The 18,111-nt window shown below is 47.1% G+C and overlaps 1 protein-coding gene across 1 annotated transcript in view; it reads right to left on the bottom strand.

Moving 5' to 3' along the window:
• Positions 1-2,584: 2,584 nt before the first annotated feature.
• The window catches only part of Atrnl1 (attractin like 1), a 552,888-nt gene continuing 537,361 nt past the window's right edge, over positions 2,585-18,111 (bottom strand). The window contains exon 29 of the mRNA XM_051146856.1: positions 2,585-2,864. Coding sequence (XP_051002813.1) covers positions 2,743-2,864 — 122 coding nt within the window. The 3' untranslated portion in view covers positions 2,585-2,742. The remainder of the gene's footprint in view (positions 2,865-18,111) is intronic.

Genomic DNA, 18,111 nt, shown 5'->3' with positions numbered 1-18,111 from the left:
ATGCGAGTGCGCGTGCACACACACACATGCATGCACGCATACACACACACATACACAGGCATGCATGCATGCGCACACACTCACGTGCACAGGCGCACACACGAGCAATACACTACACTATAGATCGCTTTTCTTCTCCACATATCAGTAACTTCGCTTTTCACTCTTTTAAAGCAATTATGAGACTCCTAACTCTCCTTAAAATTTACCAAAGCAACACATACACACCGGCACCCACGGTGTCTCACCAGGACTTTTCTAGTTGCCTAAGTGATGTTCCCAAGTTGACTTTGAACTCCGTTCCAGCACCTTGGGAGTGCTCACCCTCGGTCGAGTGAGATCTTACACGCTGAGGAGTCCTTCCCAGCCTGAAAAGTTTTCAAGGGAACCAGTCATTTGAGCTTCTAACTTCTCAGAAAGAATCTGCATACACACGTGATTTGAATTTCAAGCATTCAGACTTAAGGCATGAGGACGCGCAGAGGGAGGAGGAGAGACAGAGTGCGAGGGCTTTTGTTTCACTTCACCTGGGGGTGAAGAGTTTTATTTTTAGTAAAAAGCTTTATAAGCTGATCATATACTCCATAATTGGCCACAGAGCTAACGGTAGTGTGTGACACTGCATTAAGTTTCTAAAATTCAAAATTTCAAGTTTTGAGAACCCGGTGGGATTCACAGAGGATGATGAAACTGGATGGCTCCTCTGTGCTGGACTGCGACGACGGGCCTGGGCTGTGATGACGGGGCCTCCGTGCTGGACGGGCCTGGGGCGCCTCCTTGCATAGGCTTCCTCTAGCAACAGCTATTGGGCACTGAACGAACTGAGCAACTTGCTTTATTTCCAAACAACTCTTTCTTTGTAGTGACCAGTTTTTGCGAATTTATTATTTCATGGGAAAATCAACATGTAAAGTGTCCAAAAGAAGTTGACCAAATTACTTGAGTGTTTTTTAGGAGACATTTACAAATTCAGCTCAACTAGTTTTCTGGGAAAAAAATATCCTCCCCTCCCCCACCCAAACCCCACAGGCTGTAGAGAAAATTACTAAAACTATTCTACAAATTCATCTGATTTTGAGTGCATGGAAAATAGAGTAGAACTCTCATGCCAACATAAGGATATATACTATATTCAGAAGGCTAGTTATCAAAATAAGACAGTCATGGTTAGATGCAACCTAATTATGTTTTATAAGATGCAGCTACATGTTCTGTGGTCATTTCTATTACACACTACACTCGATTCTCGTCAAATTAAGCTATGTATACATGGCATTTGAAATAAATACTCAGTATTGCAATAGGGTCATATCCTGTTCATGTACAACCATGGCATGCAAGTAACTAGGCATTAACTGTAAAGTGTCATTACCTTCCAGAATTAAAAAAAAAAAAATGAAAGTATGCATACAGTACTTAACATTGATTAGATATGACTTCCATATTAAACAAAACTACAGAGTATGCAGCAGCTTTGGGAATCTTGTTCATTTTCTTATATCTCCTGTAGTCACCCTGAAGTCAACCACGGCCACTGTAGACTAAGCTTTTGGGAACTGCCGTGGATATTAGGGCACAAATGGCCAACCATCCCATGTGAGAGCTGTCATCTTTGTTTTTCCTTTCCGCTGCTATCCAGGGCTTTGTGTCAGTAGCGATGGTTTGAGTATGGCAGCAGTGAAGCTGTCTTGCACTGTAGGCTTTTCCCAGCACCGTGTGGTTGTGTCAGAGATGGGGCTCTCGCTGATGCTAGCGGGACACAGCTCTTGTCCGCTCGCGTTCTGCAGGAAGAGGTCAGGGACAGGGAACTTGGGAAGTGTTATCTTTAAAATACATGTCGTAACACCTGTAAGAGGTAAATGAAATCTGGCATGGAGAAGAGATCCGGAAGAAAATGGCGCCTTCTTATGAAAACTCAGAGGTATACTTTGGCCTGGCTGGTTGGTTCCCAGGCAACTGAAGCATCACCTCACGGACCAGAAGCTCTGCTATTGAAATGGCGGTTTTGAGACTCTTTGGGTTGTCGAACTGGAGGCTGTTTGCTGATTGCCAGGCAGCCTCTTCCATGGTCTGCCATTTCAGGAACGTCCCCCATGCTCAGGATTCTAACAAAGCTCCTGCCAGCCAGTGCCCGCGCATCCAGACAGACTCTGGACTTGCTCCCATTAGTTGAAAACCGCTGTATTCCCACACCGACTCTGGACATCACGTAGTCATGTGCAGAATTAAGCACATGACCTGCAGCCTACTAGGTAAAAGCTTTCATATTATGATGAGACAAAACAGCAGTTACAGCTGCCATGATTTGTCCATTTCCTACTCCTATGCAAATAACCTAAGATTGCTAATGAGGCCAAAACTGTACATTTCTCATCACTGAAACATTACAAAATTCCTTTCTTTAAAGTCTTGGGATATAAACAGTTGATTTATATGAATTGCATATTTCCATCTGCGTTAAGAAACAATATACATCTTTTTCCATAGTAAGTTATGTTAGCTCTCAGCCTAAGAGAGCCATAAAAACTGACTTTACCACTTGTGAGCCTCAATGCTGTTATTTAGAGAAGAAAACCCACTGGCACTCTCTGGCCCACTTGGGACATTGCCCACTTAGAGGGAACTGTGCCTGGGCCCTGGGTCCTAGGCCACTATCCCCTGTAAGACCCAAGGCCACAGAACAGCTTTAACGGAAGCCATTGTGAAGTAAACCGGCACATGGCATGCACGCGGTCCCCATTCTCAGACACAAGTTCCTTGGCGCGTGGAGAGGTGCTTCCGGTTGCGGACTCCGGAAGGCTTGTCTTTGTTGTCGGAAGGCTTCTGCTGCGAAATGTCTACCAGGGCGCTGGCAATAGCAAGGCCTGGAGGGAGAGAAGAAAGCCGTTTAGACACTCACATGGAGATAGCTGCGGCAGGCAGGGGTGGCTTTGGGGAGTGACAACGCATTCAGCCATGAGCTGCTCAGTGAACACCACACAGGAGAGAATGAGAAGCTAACTGACCACCACACCAGGCAACCGAATCAGAGAGTGACAAAACACGGAAGCCAGCGGCTGATGCTACTTCTCGCCCCATTTCTGTGCTGGAACTCAGGTTTGTTCAGGGTCAGTATTTTGTTTTTGCTTCTCTAAACAGAATTCACTAGGTGTGCCTTTAAAAAGAAGTCTGGATCACAGTTAAGTTTCTGGGAAAACTGAACATCGGTACAAGATTATCACTCGAGGTCAGTGGCTTCCGTTTGCAGGTCTGTGACCTTTCACCTTTTGCATACCATGGAGCTGCTACGTTGTTATCAGATTGTTTTCTTGGCCCTGAACATCCCGTGTGTGACACTAGGTTATCCTTCTCCCTCCCAGCAAGCACCACTTTGCTTCTGTAGAGTCCTATAATTCTTGAGAAAAACAAAAGAAACTCTACAATCCCCCCCCCTTCACCACAGAGCCGGACTGCTCAGCCTTGTCGAAGGCCAGACAGAAGGGCCCCAAGGTCTTGAAGAAGCGATTTCGAGGTGAGCTGACCCAGTCCTTCCGTCTTCACGGGCACTGTACCGGGCTGCTTCCCAAGGAAGATCTTTAATTGCGTATTGTCCCTCACAAGATGCTACTGAGTCATTTCCTTCTTCTGGGTCCAGTTATTTTATATATATTTCAAATCTGACCTGGCAAGAGCAGAACTCAGGGCTTTCTGAACAGAAATAAATAGGACCATGGGACAAAGGACAACCTGCAGACAAAGGTCATCTAGCCCAAATGACCCGCATCAGAGCTCACTGGGTCCCCTCAAAGTAGATTCTGGTCGTCTTCAACCCACCTAAGCATGTGAAGCTGAAAGACGAACAAGGAGCTGTGGGGTTGGCGACCTAAGGCCCAGCTTGAGATGCTGAAGGAAGAGGGAAGAGAGCGTTTCTGCACAGGGAAGCAGGGCGAGAGAAGGCATGCAGAGCTCACGACTAGGCACGCTCTGCCTGGAAGGGAGCTGTCCCCTGGGCATCTGGGGACAGTAGGTGCCGGTGGGAGGGCGACCAAGGCTAGACAGAGAAGGAACTGCAGTTTACAGCAACCACCTTCAGAATGGTGGCATCACCCTGACACAGGCTCACACCCTATGACAGGCACATGTGAATTCCTGAAGTGTCATTGCTGTGCTGGGGGTTTGCTCACAGTAGATAGGCCGTGTCTTTACTTCATGGGTGTGAAGGGCTTTAATTGAGTTGAAAAATCATAGCCTTTGGTTATGCTAACTAGACGTTCAGATGGAGCAGAGCTCAAGTGTCCTCACGTCTCCTGGCAAATACTTATGGGATAATTTACAACTTCCCGCTAGGCCACTCCTGGCACCGACTTATCCAGAGACAGCCAAGGCAAGGAGTAATGCAGACTTGTCCCCTGCGGGCAGAGGGCAGAGGGCAGAGGGCAGAGGGCACAGGGCACTCATGCACACTGATTTTGATGACTGCTATGTATGTCCAAATATGAAATCGTGCCAGAGCTCTGAGAGAATACTTTCATTTATGTGTAGCTCCAAGCGTTGTCCCTTGCAGTGGACTTGTCCCCAGGAAGAAGGTTAAGAAGCTTCAGAGGCCACAGTGGGAAATTCTCTGCTAACTCACTGTCATGGCGACTTTGTACCTGGGGCGGTCTATGGGGTCCAGAGTCCAGAGCCTAATTAAAGCAGTGTCTCCCATAGCACTCCCAGTTTACCTGGCTACACAGTGAACTGAAAAATCATAAACAATATTTCAGTTAAAAACAAATAAGATTGAAAATCATGCTTACTTTTAAGTAGACAGCTTTTTTGTGCTTTCCTATGCAAATGAACAATTAGCTGTGGTTAGGCCCTTTCTGAACAGCAGCAAGCCTGCTGCGGACTGCGGACATCCTCTGGATGGTGTTACTTAGGTGTCTACCCTATGTAAGTACAGAAGACAGATGCTCGGGGTCACTTTCACGTCTTGCATTGGTTAAGTGACACATTCGTTCAGAGGGAAGCAGTGTCCCTCAGCTCCCTCTCCCGGTCTCACGGCCTGCGCCCCATCAGGAGTATAGAACCCGTCATTATGAACAGCACAAAGCTCATAGTCAAATGTAAGGATTCTAGTTCTAATTTTTCATTTCTTCCTTTTTGATGTATGGTAAAAACTTATAATCACCAGAACAAACCAGGAGTTGCCAAGTCTTTGTCCCATGTGCCTACAAAAGTGAGGAAGATAGGAATACCCCCTCCTCACCCCATCTTCCCAAACTGGGTAGGGAACACGTGGCTGTGGGAGGCCTGACCTTTAGCTTCAGGCTTTGTCATACTTTGTTATTTAAAAGAACCTGCTTTTATTAAATGACAAAAAGAGAATCCAATTTATTAGCTTTTAAAGGAGGACTGTGATCCTCCACCCATCCCCTAAGGACTTTCAGGGGACAGACTGAACAAACAGACAATATCCAGACCCTAAATAGAAATGGCTCAGGCCTGTCACCAGCTGCCTATGCAGAAAACCAGCCTGTGAGCTGTAAGGTGCAGCAAGCAGCAGACCAGACTGGTGAGAACTCGGACTGCTCACAATGTCCACCAATGACTGTGTCTTCACCTCCAAGATAGGACAACTGGGAAAAAGAACCGTTCACCCTGACCAGCTGCCCAGGACACCTCACTTCCAGTTAGCCTCTCTGCAGCTCCAGTGCAGGCTTGACCACCTCCCTCCTGCCCCCTAACTGCCTCCCACACCGCAGCCTGAGGCAAGTCTTCCTGAAGGTGACTGAGTCCCTTCCAATGGCAAAGTCTTGAAATACAGCCTTCGCATGTGTTTGTGCTGCAGATGCGGGTCCACAATGAAGAAATGGGTGAGCCGCCTGAGATCCCCTCTGTATTTTAAAACAACACACACACCAACAAAGTCACCCGGAAATGGTTCTGAGCGCTGGCCTGCTGCATCCGCTATCTCCTGGCCTGGAGCTTCTCCCTGTCTGGGCCTTTCCTGGGGTGACCATCTGCCCTGTATGAGGAAGAAGTAAGCCACTGAACCCTGCACAGTGGCATGTGCTGATCGTCACTAGAGTTCCATTAAAATCAGGTCATTCCAGAAGATCATTTTTCAAAACATGACACAAATCACTGATGAAACCCACTTATTGTGTTCTCTAGGCCTCCAATAGTTTCTTGTTATCAAGGCAATACAATTAGCTGTGGGAACAATTCATTATTTTAGACTGGTGGTCTAAAAGAATTTCATTTACCATGTCATGGTGACACGCCAGCACTGCGGGCTAGCAGAATGTACAGCAATATATACTCATAGAGTCAATAAAAAATGCTAGGGTTTAAATATTTACTGTATGCCTTAGCTCTTTGTACTTCTAATTCTTAAACACCAGACACTGGACAGATCACTTAAATTCTTGCTGGGAGCCACATGTATAAGCAAGCCCATCTTCTGTTTCCCCGTCGCCCGTGACTTCCTGGCATTTCCTGTGTGTTGCCCTGGGTCACCCAGGCGGGCACAAGCTGTAAAGAAGTGGAAGCCTTCGTAAGATTCTCTCTCAGCAAATGGTTTGGTTTGGCAGCCACAGTGTTGGGTGCCAAAAGTTACCACAGCTCTTTTGTAAGTGGGTAGAGCAATGTGCAAAGATTAGACGTAGCTGCAACTTGAGCTATACCTGCTGCCTGAGATTAGACAATGCCACCTCTCCGTAAGCGCCCGCAAACATGTCCGAACAGAACGGAACAGAAGTAGCTAATAATCAAACTCTAACTGGCATCCACGCACGCCTTCTAAGCCTGGAGACACACCAGGAGGTGTTGGTGGTAAAGCCATGGCCATCAGGAGGTAGCTATTGGTGGTAAACCATAGTTATCAGGAGGTAGCTATTGGTGGTAAACCATGGTCACCAGGAGGTAGCTATTGGTGGTAAAACCATGGCCATCAGGAGGTAGCTATTGGTGGTAACCCATGGTTATCAGGAGGTAGCTATTGGTGGTAACCCATGGTCACCAGGAGGTAGCTATTGGTGGTAAACCATGGTTACCAGGAGGTAGCTATTGGTGGTAAAACCATGGCCATCAGGAGGTAGCTATTGGTGGTAACCCATGGTTATCAGGAGGTAGCTATTGGTGGTAACCCATGGTCACCAGGAGGTAGCTATTGGTGGTAAATCATGGTTTTCCCCAACGGAAGAGAAGTGGTAACAGGAGATGCTGGCAGGAACAGTCTGATCATAAAACTACTGATGTGTGTTTCTTTACAATTATGCAGAACAATTAATAAGTACAGTAATAAAATATTTGCACATCAAACGAAACTGCCTTGGAAAGAGCATTCCAACGTCACACACAGACGTCGCACTTCCATTTTACGTTTGAATGGAAACCTTGGAAAATTCACTCATTTTGAAACGTTTTCCTCTCAAGTCTGTGTAAAAGCAAGTGCCACTATATATTTTAATTTTCCAGGAAAACAGCTTCATTAGGCGTGAAAGGTTAATTGCAGGTTTATGTGGAGTTCAGAGAACGGTGCGGGGTGTGTAGTGAATTGCACAGTCGGCCTCAGGAAGACAGAATGAGGGCTATAAACTGTATGCCCTGCTGAAATGTTTTATCACCCCATTTACTATCTGTCTTCTTTTACGGCTTGTATTTGTAGTTCTTCTAAACCTTTAATGGCTACAGTTTTATTTCACTGTAATCAGATTTAAATGGAAATATCATGCTGGGATGTTTAAATGTTTTCCTTCTGATTCTGTATAGCGACACACTTGTGATCGGAGCCTGGGCGACCCTTCACATGATTAAGAAAGTGACTTTGGGAAACCGTGACGTCACACATACTCTCGCCATTGTGCAGACTCGATTGAACATTCTGCATGGCCCTGCTTGCCAATATTCGGCCGTGGCTGGGTGCATAATTAGAAAATATGCATTTCCATTTCAGCGTATCTGCTGGAAGGCTAGCACAAGTGAGGTCATTATTAGGCAAAACTCCAAAGGCTGCATTGTTGAATAAGAACTGAAATACTTCAAGTACTCCAGACACTGGGATGACAAGTGGATCAGTAATCCTTGTCCAAGACTTAAAGAAATGTTTCTCCTCATCTACCAAAAGTCACTGATGGCCACAGATGCCAGTGTTTAAACACAGGTGGTCTTTGTGTTCTGTTTATGAAGTTTCACTTGGCCTTTAGCACATGACATCGCTGTGCAATGTCACTTAAAGACACAGTGTTTGAACTATAGACAATGCAATACTATAGATTCCATAGACACCCAACCCACTAACATGCGGAGCTCCACAGACACCCGACCCGCTACCCTGTAACACTGCGGGGCTCCACAGACACCCGACCCGCTACCCTGTAACACTGCGGGGCTCCACAGACACCCGACCTGCTACCCTGTAACACTGCGGGGCTCCACAGACACCAGACCTGCTACCCTGTAACACTGTGGGCCTCCACAGACACCAGACCTGCTACCCTGTAACACTGCGGGGCTCCACAGACACCCGACCTACTACCCTGTAACACTGCGGGGCTCCACAGACACCAGACCCGCTACCCTGTAACACTGCGGGGCTCAACAGACACCAGACCCGCTACCCTGTAACACTGCAGGGCTCCACAGACACCCGACCCGCTACCCTGTAACACTGCAGGGCTCCACAGACACCCGACCCACTACCCTGTAACACTGCGGGGCTCCACAGACACCCGACCTACTACCCTGTAACACTGCGGGGCTCCACAGACACCAGACCCGCTACCCTGTAACACTGCGGGGCTCCACAGACACCCGACCCACTACCCTGTAACACTGCGGGGCTCCACAGACACCAGACCCGCTACCCTGTAACAGTGAGGACCTCCACAGACACCCGACCCGCTACCCTGTAACACTATGGAGCATGTGCTTGGCGCCTTGTGATCTGATTCGTCATTGGCTGGAGTGTGCTGTTTCAAATCATGATTTAAAGTGAATTCCCATGATACTTAGCAAGTGGGGCTACATCAATATCTCATCAGTTCTAATTTTAATTGCATTATAGGAAATTTTACTTGGCTCTTTTATATAATTTTTACTTTTAGAGTCATGATGTGTACAAAACCCAGACACTACCACACCAAGCTTTCCAAGCTGGGCAAGTAAATTTGGAGCGCAACTGAGACTTCCTTTTCTGTGCAGCACTCTGGGAGCTGAGGCAGGAGCATTGTGAGTTGAGGTCAGTCTAGACTACATAATAAGATTCTGTCTCAAAACGACGATACGAAAACTCCAAGCAAAACAAAAATTCTAATATATAATATTTCCTTGTTTTAAGATGAATCATTCGTCACTTCAGAGTGTTTACCACTAGTTGAGAAATTAAAAAATGGCAATATTGTAAAATTGGCCATATTTTATTTTCCATTGTATAGAGAAATTGTATTGTCTTGTTTCTCAACTAAATGAGATTATGTGTGCAAGAATGCTTTGTGAGTTGTAAGGCATTACTCAGAGTTGATCCGTAGACTACAAATGCCTCAAAACCTCCCAGCTCCTAAAGAGCAAAAGGTTATCTGAAGAGCAAGTCACTCCATGGGAAGCATTTCTTGAATGGCTGCTGTCCATGGACCTGTTCTTGTCCCCAAGTGACAAGTAAGACAGCAAGATTTAAGAGATCTGGCAACGCTTGGCACCTGAGTCTGGTGAAGAGTGTGTACAAAGGACTTTTCTGAGTGGTTGGTACCTAAGACTTCAAAAATGTCAGCTTTCTGAACTAGTGCCTCCTCCCTGAGGACTAGCTTTCATGCTACCAGATGGCACCACGCAAGCTTCCGCAAGAGGGAGCAACCAAGAGGCCTCACAGAGCTACAGTGCTTCCAAATGCAACAGTGACCAGCAGGGCGTCATAACCACCAGAGTGAAATAAATAGTGGCAAGGACATCTTGGCCATGGCCAATAGCTTTCTAACTGGACTTAAGACTTGCTCAACAAACCCAGGGAAGGCATGTATCTAGGGGGAGAAACCACAACCACGCTCCACTAAACCAGCACAGTCCCTGAGTACATTCTAAATATGTGCCCTCGTGCCCATAGGTGCACAGTCCTCACCCCGCATCAAGGACACTTCTCTCTGCAACAGATGGGGACCATACAGAAAAGCACAGTCAGTCGTGATGCGAAGTGTGGAGCCCAGTCCCAGCGGACACAGCTGCAGCACACGGCTGCACCTACAGCTCAGTGGCCACTGCACAAGAGGGGCAGCGAGGCTGTATGAACCTTATTGTGAGACTGTGTCTCCCAGCAATGTCACAAGCCAAATCCATGAAGTCTTACCAACATCACGGGCTGGACAAGGACAGCAGGAGGGCCAGAGGGGATGTGGGAAAGACCCTGAGGCCTCAGCCCTCCACAGAGAAGTGCAGGCAACTATGGAATGCCAAGTGGGAGACACAGTCTTCCCCGGAAAGAGAACCTTGCTTTTCTAATACCAGATTGTCAGCCCTGAAAACACTCAGTAACATTATTTAGATGGGGCAGGTCATATTTAGTAATATATATGCACATACATGCATGCGTGCTGCAACACTTAAAAAGAGGACGGGTATATGGGGTTTGAAGTGAGGAAAAATAAAGGGAAAATGATATTATCTCCAAAATAAAAGAAATGTCAGTCACCATCATCATCGTCATTGTCCTTGTCATCACCACCGCCGCCACCTTCATAGGAAACGCCTCAAGTCACATAGGAAGAAATAGGGAAAGCACTGGGAACTATATAAGTGCAATGCTGTCTTTTGGTAGTATTCACTTATTCATTCATTCATTCATTCATTCATTCATTCTTCATTCATAATCACTGTGAGTTGGAATGCCAGATAAGGGTGAGAACACACGGAAAGAGCCTGGAAGACTCACAGACAGCACCTGCTGAGACAGCATGACAGCAAGCTGATTCTGGACTCAGCTCTCATGGTGACATTGGGGAGACAACAGCCAACAGTGCTTGTGAGGACTTGCATGAGTTGTGTGTGCTGCCCATGCAGTAGAGACCAAGAAAGTAGCCAAGATCACTGATACTGGCACAGCAGTGGCCTCCCATAGAGAGAGCGCTGCTTAGATTGATTCCAGTCAGACTAGCGAGTGTCCTGCGATTCCTCGGTGAGAACACACCTTTTCATTCGTCCTCTAGGATCGTCCTCAGGACCACTCGGTTGAAGTGGGTCATGAAGCTATTCCTGTCCTGGCTTCACAGAGGGCCAGAGGGAAGCAGAGTCCACGCAGCTGGTGGGGTGCAGGGACCTGAATGCCAGACCCAGGCCAGGATCATGGGAGTCCAGCTCTGCTGGCTTTGCAGGCAAAGGAAGGAATGTGTGGCCTGAATGTCGGCATCAAGTGCAGATTTTTGAGCCAGGAGAAAAAGCAAAGCGAGCACTGGGGGAGGTGAAATCGGTATGGCTAGAGGCGTTCAGTACCGTCACTGGTATTGAGGGCCGAAACAACAATGGCGCACAAACAGCATTCTGCTGCCAGTGATCAAACGTTTGGAACAAGCCGGGCATCACCCTAAGGACCGCATGCACGTTATTGTACCAATGCATGCAAATCGAGTGACAGTACAAGTCAGGCTATCAACGTGTGTGGAGGGCATGATGCAGGTAACGTGAGGAGCAGCGGTGCTGAGCAGGAAACGGGGCACACGGAGTAGGCATTCGGGGAGACAACTGTGAGCAGTGAAGACTGGACGGACCCAGACACCACTGCTGGGTTTCTGGCTTGGACGTCTACGCATCCGAACACTGTGTGGCACATGCGGCAGAAAGCAGTCAGCTAGGCTCTGTGCCCTAAGATGCACGCATTGTAGTGAGCTGGGGAACACCTCAGGGGCCTGTCTTTCAGGGTACACAGGTGTGGAAGGGGCTGTGTGCATAGGTGGATCTGAAGACTTTGTATGCTGAACCACACCAGCCTTGTTGTTTAGTGTCTAAACTATGAGCAGCTCAGCATATCAAAATTTGTCCTTGCCTTGGAAGGTGCTCCTGGCCGAGGGCAAGACGCTCGATGGGGAGAGAAGCAGACGCTCGATGGGGAGAGAAGCAGCCTTTGTGTCTCACATGGCATCGACACTTGCAGGCAGGAATGGGGCAGAGGGTGCAATGGGTCTGGCTCTTGATTCACACTGGGCCAGAAAAGGTCTTTCAATGCCATGGGCAGGTACAGCTCCTTCGCTGCTGGGCTGGGCCAGACTCAGGTCTGGCAGGGAGTCTGCTGCTCTGCATTGCAGGGGAGGAGGCCACAGAAGGGAAAGGGGGGGCGGGGTAAGAGAAGGGCTGGCATGCAGAGGACAGGAGCACGAGGGAGGCATGAGGGAAGGCTCCCTAAGGACTAGCCCCCACCCCATGGGTCTTGAGTCCGTTTGCAGTGAGTAGCCCCCACATTCCATGGCAACTCTAAGCTAGCTGAGTTTGTGGCTTCTATTTTTTTTTTTTTTTTCTTTGACCATCCCCAGCAACACTTCTCTTGGGAAGAAGTTAGAGCTGAGCACTGCTAAGGTTCCTTCTGGCTCTTCAAATGTGCCACTTCAGCTGTTTCTCTTCAGGAGGTCACTAGCAAGTGTCCCTGTTTCCTCACAATGCTATATTATGTGGCAACAGAATGGGCCACAGTGTCACCAAGAAGCCAGGGGACTGGTGGGTTCAAGTACTTGTCTAGAAGTGGACATTTGGTCTTGTGAGTTGAGGACCAGGACTGTGTGTGTGTGTTCTGTGTGTTTTGAACTTATGCTTAGGCTTAGGTGTGAGCAATGGCCACGGAACTGGCTGAGTCTCCCTTTGGGGCTTTTGCTGTTTGGTTTGTTTAGTTTGGTTTTCTAATTCTTTACATTTATTATAGCTTTGTCTTTCTTTTTGATTGGGAATATGTTTTCTATCAGGTCTGTACACCCCAATGTTTCCCTTAGAAAAATAATCAATCAACACTGAAGGAGAAGAATAGCGTCACAGGCCGTGAAGGAGGAGGACAGTGTCACAGGCTGTGAAGGAGGAGGACAGTGTCACAGGCTGTGAAGGAGGAGGACAGTGTCACAGGCTGTGAAGGAGGAGAACAGTGTCACAGGCTGTGAGGGAGAAGGACAGTGTCACAGGCTGTGAAGGAGGAGAACAGTGTCACAGGCTGTGAAGGAGGAGGACAGCATCACAGGGCCATGTACTGCTAGAGAAGTGAACAGTGACCAGAAGTCTCAGTTTCCGGATGCTGCTGGGGGCAGTGTCGGGACAGGGTGGGCACAGGAGGAGGGATAGAGCATCAGCAAAGCTGTCAACAAGGGTGACCTGGGGGAGGGGGTGATGATCCTGCAAATGTCGCTGTGCTTCCCAGTTCTAGTGCCCACCCCAAGGGCCAGGCCACCGTCAGCCATGCAGGGAGGCTGCAGGAGGAGCCTCGGGCTCGCATTCTCCTGGTCCATGTCACAGCCCAACAGGTTTCAGTGCCTGTGGCTGTGTGTACAAGGTTGACAAAAACCAGGAACAGCTGCCACATTGGCTTGGTGTCAAAGCCCCAGCAACAGCTCTCCCTAAATGTCCCTGGAGCCCCTGCTGATATTATAGACCCTGCCTGGCAGTCCCACACAGGCTCTGGTCTCCTGCTGGATCCCTTCACTTCGCCTCTCATGTTCTCTCTCAGAGGTTTGCACAAAAGTTAGAGCCTACACAGGTGTTTTCTGCTGAACTGGTTCAGCTCACAGCTTCATCTACAATTTAAAACGAAAGCTAACAGCCGGGGAAGTGACAGTATCACGAGAGATGGGCACTGCACCAGGGAGGTGACAGTATCACGAGAGATGGGCACTGCACCAGGGAGGTGACAGTATCACGAGAGATGGGCACTGCACCAGGGAGGTGACAGTATCACGAGAGATGGGCACTGCACCAGGGAGGCGACAGTATCACGAGAGATGGGCACTGCACCAGTGTTTTAAAAGACTGCCTCATTGAGTCTGATGAAACAACACACAGCTATGTGTTTAAAGTCAAGATACTATTATAAGAAACTGCATTTTTTTTTTTTTAGTCTCCCAAGCATACTTGTGGCCTCTACCTGAAATTTACATCATGGCCAACATGGGAAGGAAGTAAAATTGTGCAAATCTTCACTTTCACCCATTTGGATAAAATGGGAGGGAAACTATGAAAAGTAATCACGGTTTCCCCATCAATATTATTATAAATTGCTTAGACCTTCCCAACAATTATCACAGATAACTTACAGGCCAGGGGCACTTTTAACAGAAGCTGAGGAGTCTATAGACAACTGGTCCTTGACAAACCTCCTTTGCTGGAGAGAACAGCAGAGCTGGATGTCCATTTCTCAAAACAGACATTTGAGCCTGAACCTTGTCTGAGAAGCCAGAAGGACCTGCTGGCATGTGCTCTCCTAGTGACTGCACACGAAGACTGCCCTTCAGCCTAACAGAGCATGGAGAAACGAAACTTTCATCCCCTGAAGCAGTTTTAAGCATCTTACTGTGTATATCTCATAAACACTGACCCTCCAGATGAAAAAAAAAAAAGTATTATTTTCTTACTCTTTGCCCTCGAGAACAATTAAAGTGGCCTTTGGGCAGCTATGAGTTGAGAGGTGTCACAGAGTCAGCACTGGTGGGGACCTTTCAGGTGTGAATCACTGAGGATCTGGCTTTGATTTGGAACCTTTGGATACTCAGAGGGATAAACACTGCCCAGTGTTTGTGCCCACACATGAAGCAGGTTCTCAGGCCGGAGGTTCAAATCCCTGCTGAGGACTTGCTGTCACTGGCGAGCTCTCCTCCAGAAGAGACTCTATGTGCCGCACACTCCTCACAAAGAATCAATGAAATGAGTTAAGTGTTGGCCGAAGGCTTGCATCCTGGTGGCATGTGTCACTCCAGAATGCTGGCTGGGAAGAACAGAGAGCCCAAATGCCATTTGTGGAGCGTCGGATAGTCTGCCCTCTTTATGAGGCACATTCACCTTGGATGCCAGGTACCTACTTCAGTAAGTGCCTCAGCTGGCACCAGATTGGAGGAACACTTTCAGGTCAGTAAAGAAAAGTGCCTGTGATGGATAGCCGATGAGAAGGGGAGGCTCTGAGTTGCACTCCATAGAGGGTTTTCAGACTGGGCTTGCTCCCAGGCCTGGGCAAGGGGCCAGTTCAGCCTCTGACTGACACTGGCACAATGGTGGATACATTCTCATAATTAGAGGGCAAAATAATTTTAACAAAGAACCAAAACTTAATATTACCTTTTAGAGGCACTGCGCCTAAGAAAAGAAAACTTAACAGAAGTATGACACTATCAGGCTCTGAAAACTGTTATCAGATTTGGTTTCATAGTTTTAAACACAAACTTTCTAGTATTAAAGTGAGAAAAAGCAGATTAAAATTTTTGCTTACAAACATATTTACAAAACAGCGTGGAAGGGAGGTTGCTAGCAGCTAGTATCAATGGTCCCTTCGCCCTCTCTGCTGCACTGGACATCATTATAATCAACTGGAAGCAGGGCCCTGCGAGCACACACTCCAGGCAATTACACCTGGTCCCTGTTACTTTCTTAGAGATGGAAAGAGCAAACCACATGGTTTTATTTCTCTGGTCAAGTCCTGGGAGAATGAGATGGAGACAAATTCTTGACTGACCAACGAGCCACAAGACTGAAAGAACCTCCAACGGTTCTGGAGAGCTCAGGTGTGAAGTAGTCCCACCCTCAGAGGGCGTGTCTAGAGAAGATGCCGCCTGCACTCCTGAAAGGATCAGTGCTTTGTCAGGAGAGAATTCTGCTATCTCCACAGAAGGATTTAGGAGCCACCCACCGGACTCCAAATGCTGTTTCCTTTACAGGTTACTTAACCTTTCTAAAACATTTATCATATTGGATTGGCATTTGAAAAGTGAGGTGAACTGGGAAAAAAAGATGCATTTTTTTTAAACATAAAAGCAATCTGCTCAACTTCCCGTCTTTAACATATTGACATATGTTTTGTTCCAGTATTACTCAAAATTAGCTTTGAGATAAAAGTTCATATTAATTACCCACAATGCTGTCTAATCCCTGTTGACATTTTGAGGGAGCTGATACAGCCAAGATAGAAACTAAAAAGTGGGTGCAAAAAATATGGCACGCATTATTTCCCTGAAGCCTGCAATCTCCTGCAGTAATACCTCGCACTGACCAGCACCAGAGGGAGCAAGGCTGAGGGAGCTGCACTCCTTGACGTGCGCAGGCATGGCTCCTCCTGCCCTCAGCCTGCCTGGCTCAGGAAGATTTGGGCCGTGATTCAGTTTTAATTTTCCTGTTTCCTGTTTTATTTGCCAGCCTTCGGCCTGCCACAGAAATGAGACAGGGTGTGCCAAAGGACTCAGGACTTATTCCCAGTTACCTCCCAGAGAGAAACGCGTGTTAACTTCAACCTCTGGAACCAGTGACCAGTGTAAATTTAGTATTAAAAGGATTGTTATAGCCTTCTAAATTTCTGTGAATAAAGAAGTTAAGCCAAACTTATCGCCTCTCTTTAATTTTCCATTCTGAGTATAAACATAAATCATTTCTACAGCTTGTCAACGTCAACATTCTCCCCTTGTGAAAACCAAGATAAACATGACCGTGACGTGCAAACAGCAGGGAGGAGACACTGCTTCGGATTCTCTCAACTTCCTCAGTCCAAGTGTTCAAAGCCAGGTTTGCTCAGTGTCCAAGACCACAACATGCCGACAGGCCTCGTCTTGTTACCTCAGCACAGTGATGGAAAACCACTTCAGAAAGCAATCTTAAAATACTATTCTCCTTCGCCAGGCACAGTCACGTGCACCTGTAGTCCCAGCACCCCGGAGGCAGAGGCAGGAGGATCTCTGTGAGTTTGAGGCCAGCCTGGTCTACAAAGTGAGTACAGGACAGCCAAGGTTACACAGAGAAACCCTGACTCGAACCCCCACCGCCAAAATCTCCTAATAAAAACAGGATGCTCTCTCTCTCTCCCTCTCTCTCTCTCTCTCTCTCTCACGCACACACACACACACACACACACACACACACACACACACACACACACACACACAATTAGACTGGGCTCTATAAATCAACAGTTGCTAACAGTTTATTAAGTGAATAGTCACATTTTGGTATTTACCAACAGGAATGTGAGCAAAATTATTTCCTAGTTTAGAAAAATTTGTGTCCTTTCTGGTTTTTATCAGACTGTGCCAACAATGGGAATGAAAAGAAAAGAAAACAGCAGCAGCTAAGGCTGACTGAGCCCCTGCATCAGAGACCGGCAGCTAAGCGGCAGACTGAGCCCCTGCATCAGAGACCGGCAGCTAAGCGGCAGACTGAGCCCCTGCATCAGAGACCGGCAGCTAAGGCAGACTGAGCCCCTGCATCAGAGACCAGCAGCTAAGCGGCAGACTGAGACCCTGCATCAGAGACCGGCAGCTAAGGCAGACTGAGCCCCTGCATCAGCTAAGCGGTAGATGGCTCCTCGTCCCAGACTGCACCAAGACAAACACTTGTTCAGAACTTTCAGACTTTTACACAAAATAATTAATACAATCTCTACCATAGTAAACTACATTTTAATGGCTTTATGTTCAAGTTACAAGAGTCTTGTGTAAGGAAAGTCTCAGGAAGTCTAAGATTTTCTTTCTACCCAAGTTATTAAAATTTGTGTTTGAATATAGCTCCTTTCATTAACATTAAATCACTTAGTTTCAATTTCTAAAAAAAAAAAAAATTGGTAAGTTTTACCGTAATAGTTTCATAGCTTTAATTTGCATTCATAAAAAACACAATAAATTAATTTTCTTTTCTTGGAAAGAATTTGACAAATGCATTAATCATGAAGAAAATGAATTTGGTTTTCTTTCCTTTTTCACACAAAGATACATATGTCTGAGAGATTACTGCGTTAACATTCTTCAAGCAAATGGGCTATGATAGTAACGGGGCACTTGGCAAAGCACCCAAGTGCAAAGGGGAGGAACGCAGATCTTCTCCAGCACCAGGCGACATTCCGAGGAGCCACAAGTGAGGAGGGATTACTTTCATTTTCTCCTTTGGAAACTCCCACCAAAGTTAGCATTATTCAAGCTCAGAGCAGGCGGCTCTTCAGGCTCT

The sequence above is a fragment of the Acomys russatus genome, chromosome 5, assembly GCF_903995435.1.
Source record: "Acomys russatus chromosome 5, mAcoRus1.1, whole genome shotgun sequence".
NCBI classification, from domain to species: domain Eukaryota; kingdom Metazoa; phylum Chordata; class Mammalia; order Rodentia; family Muridae; genus Acomys; species Acomys russatus.
The sequence above is the reverse complement of the archived record's forward strand: the minus strand, read 5'-3'. Positions and strand labels throughout refer to the sequence as shown.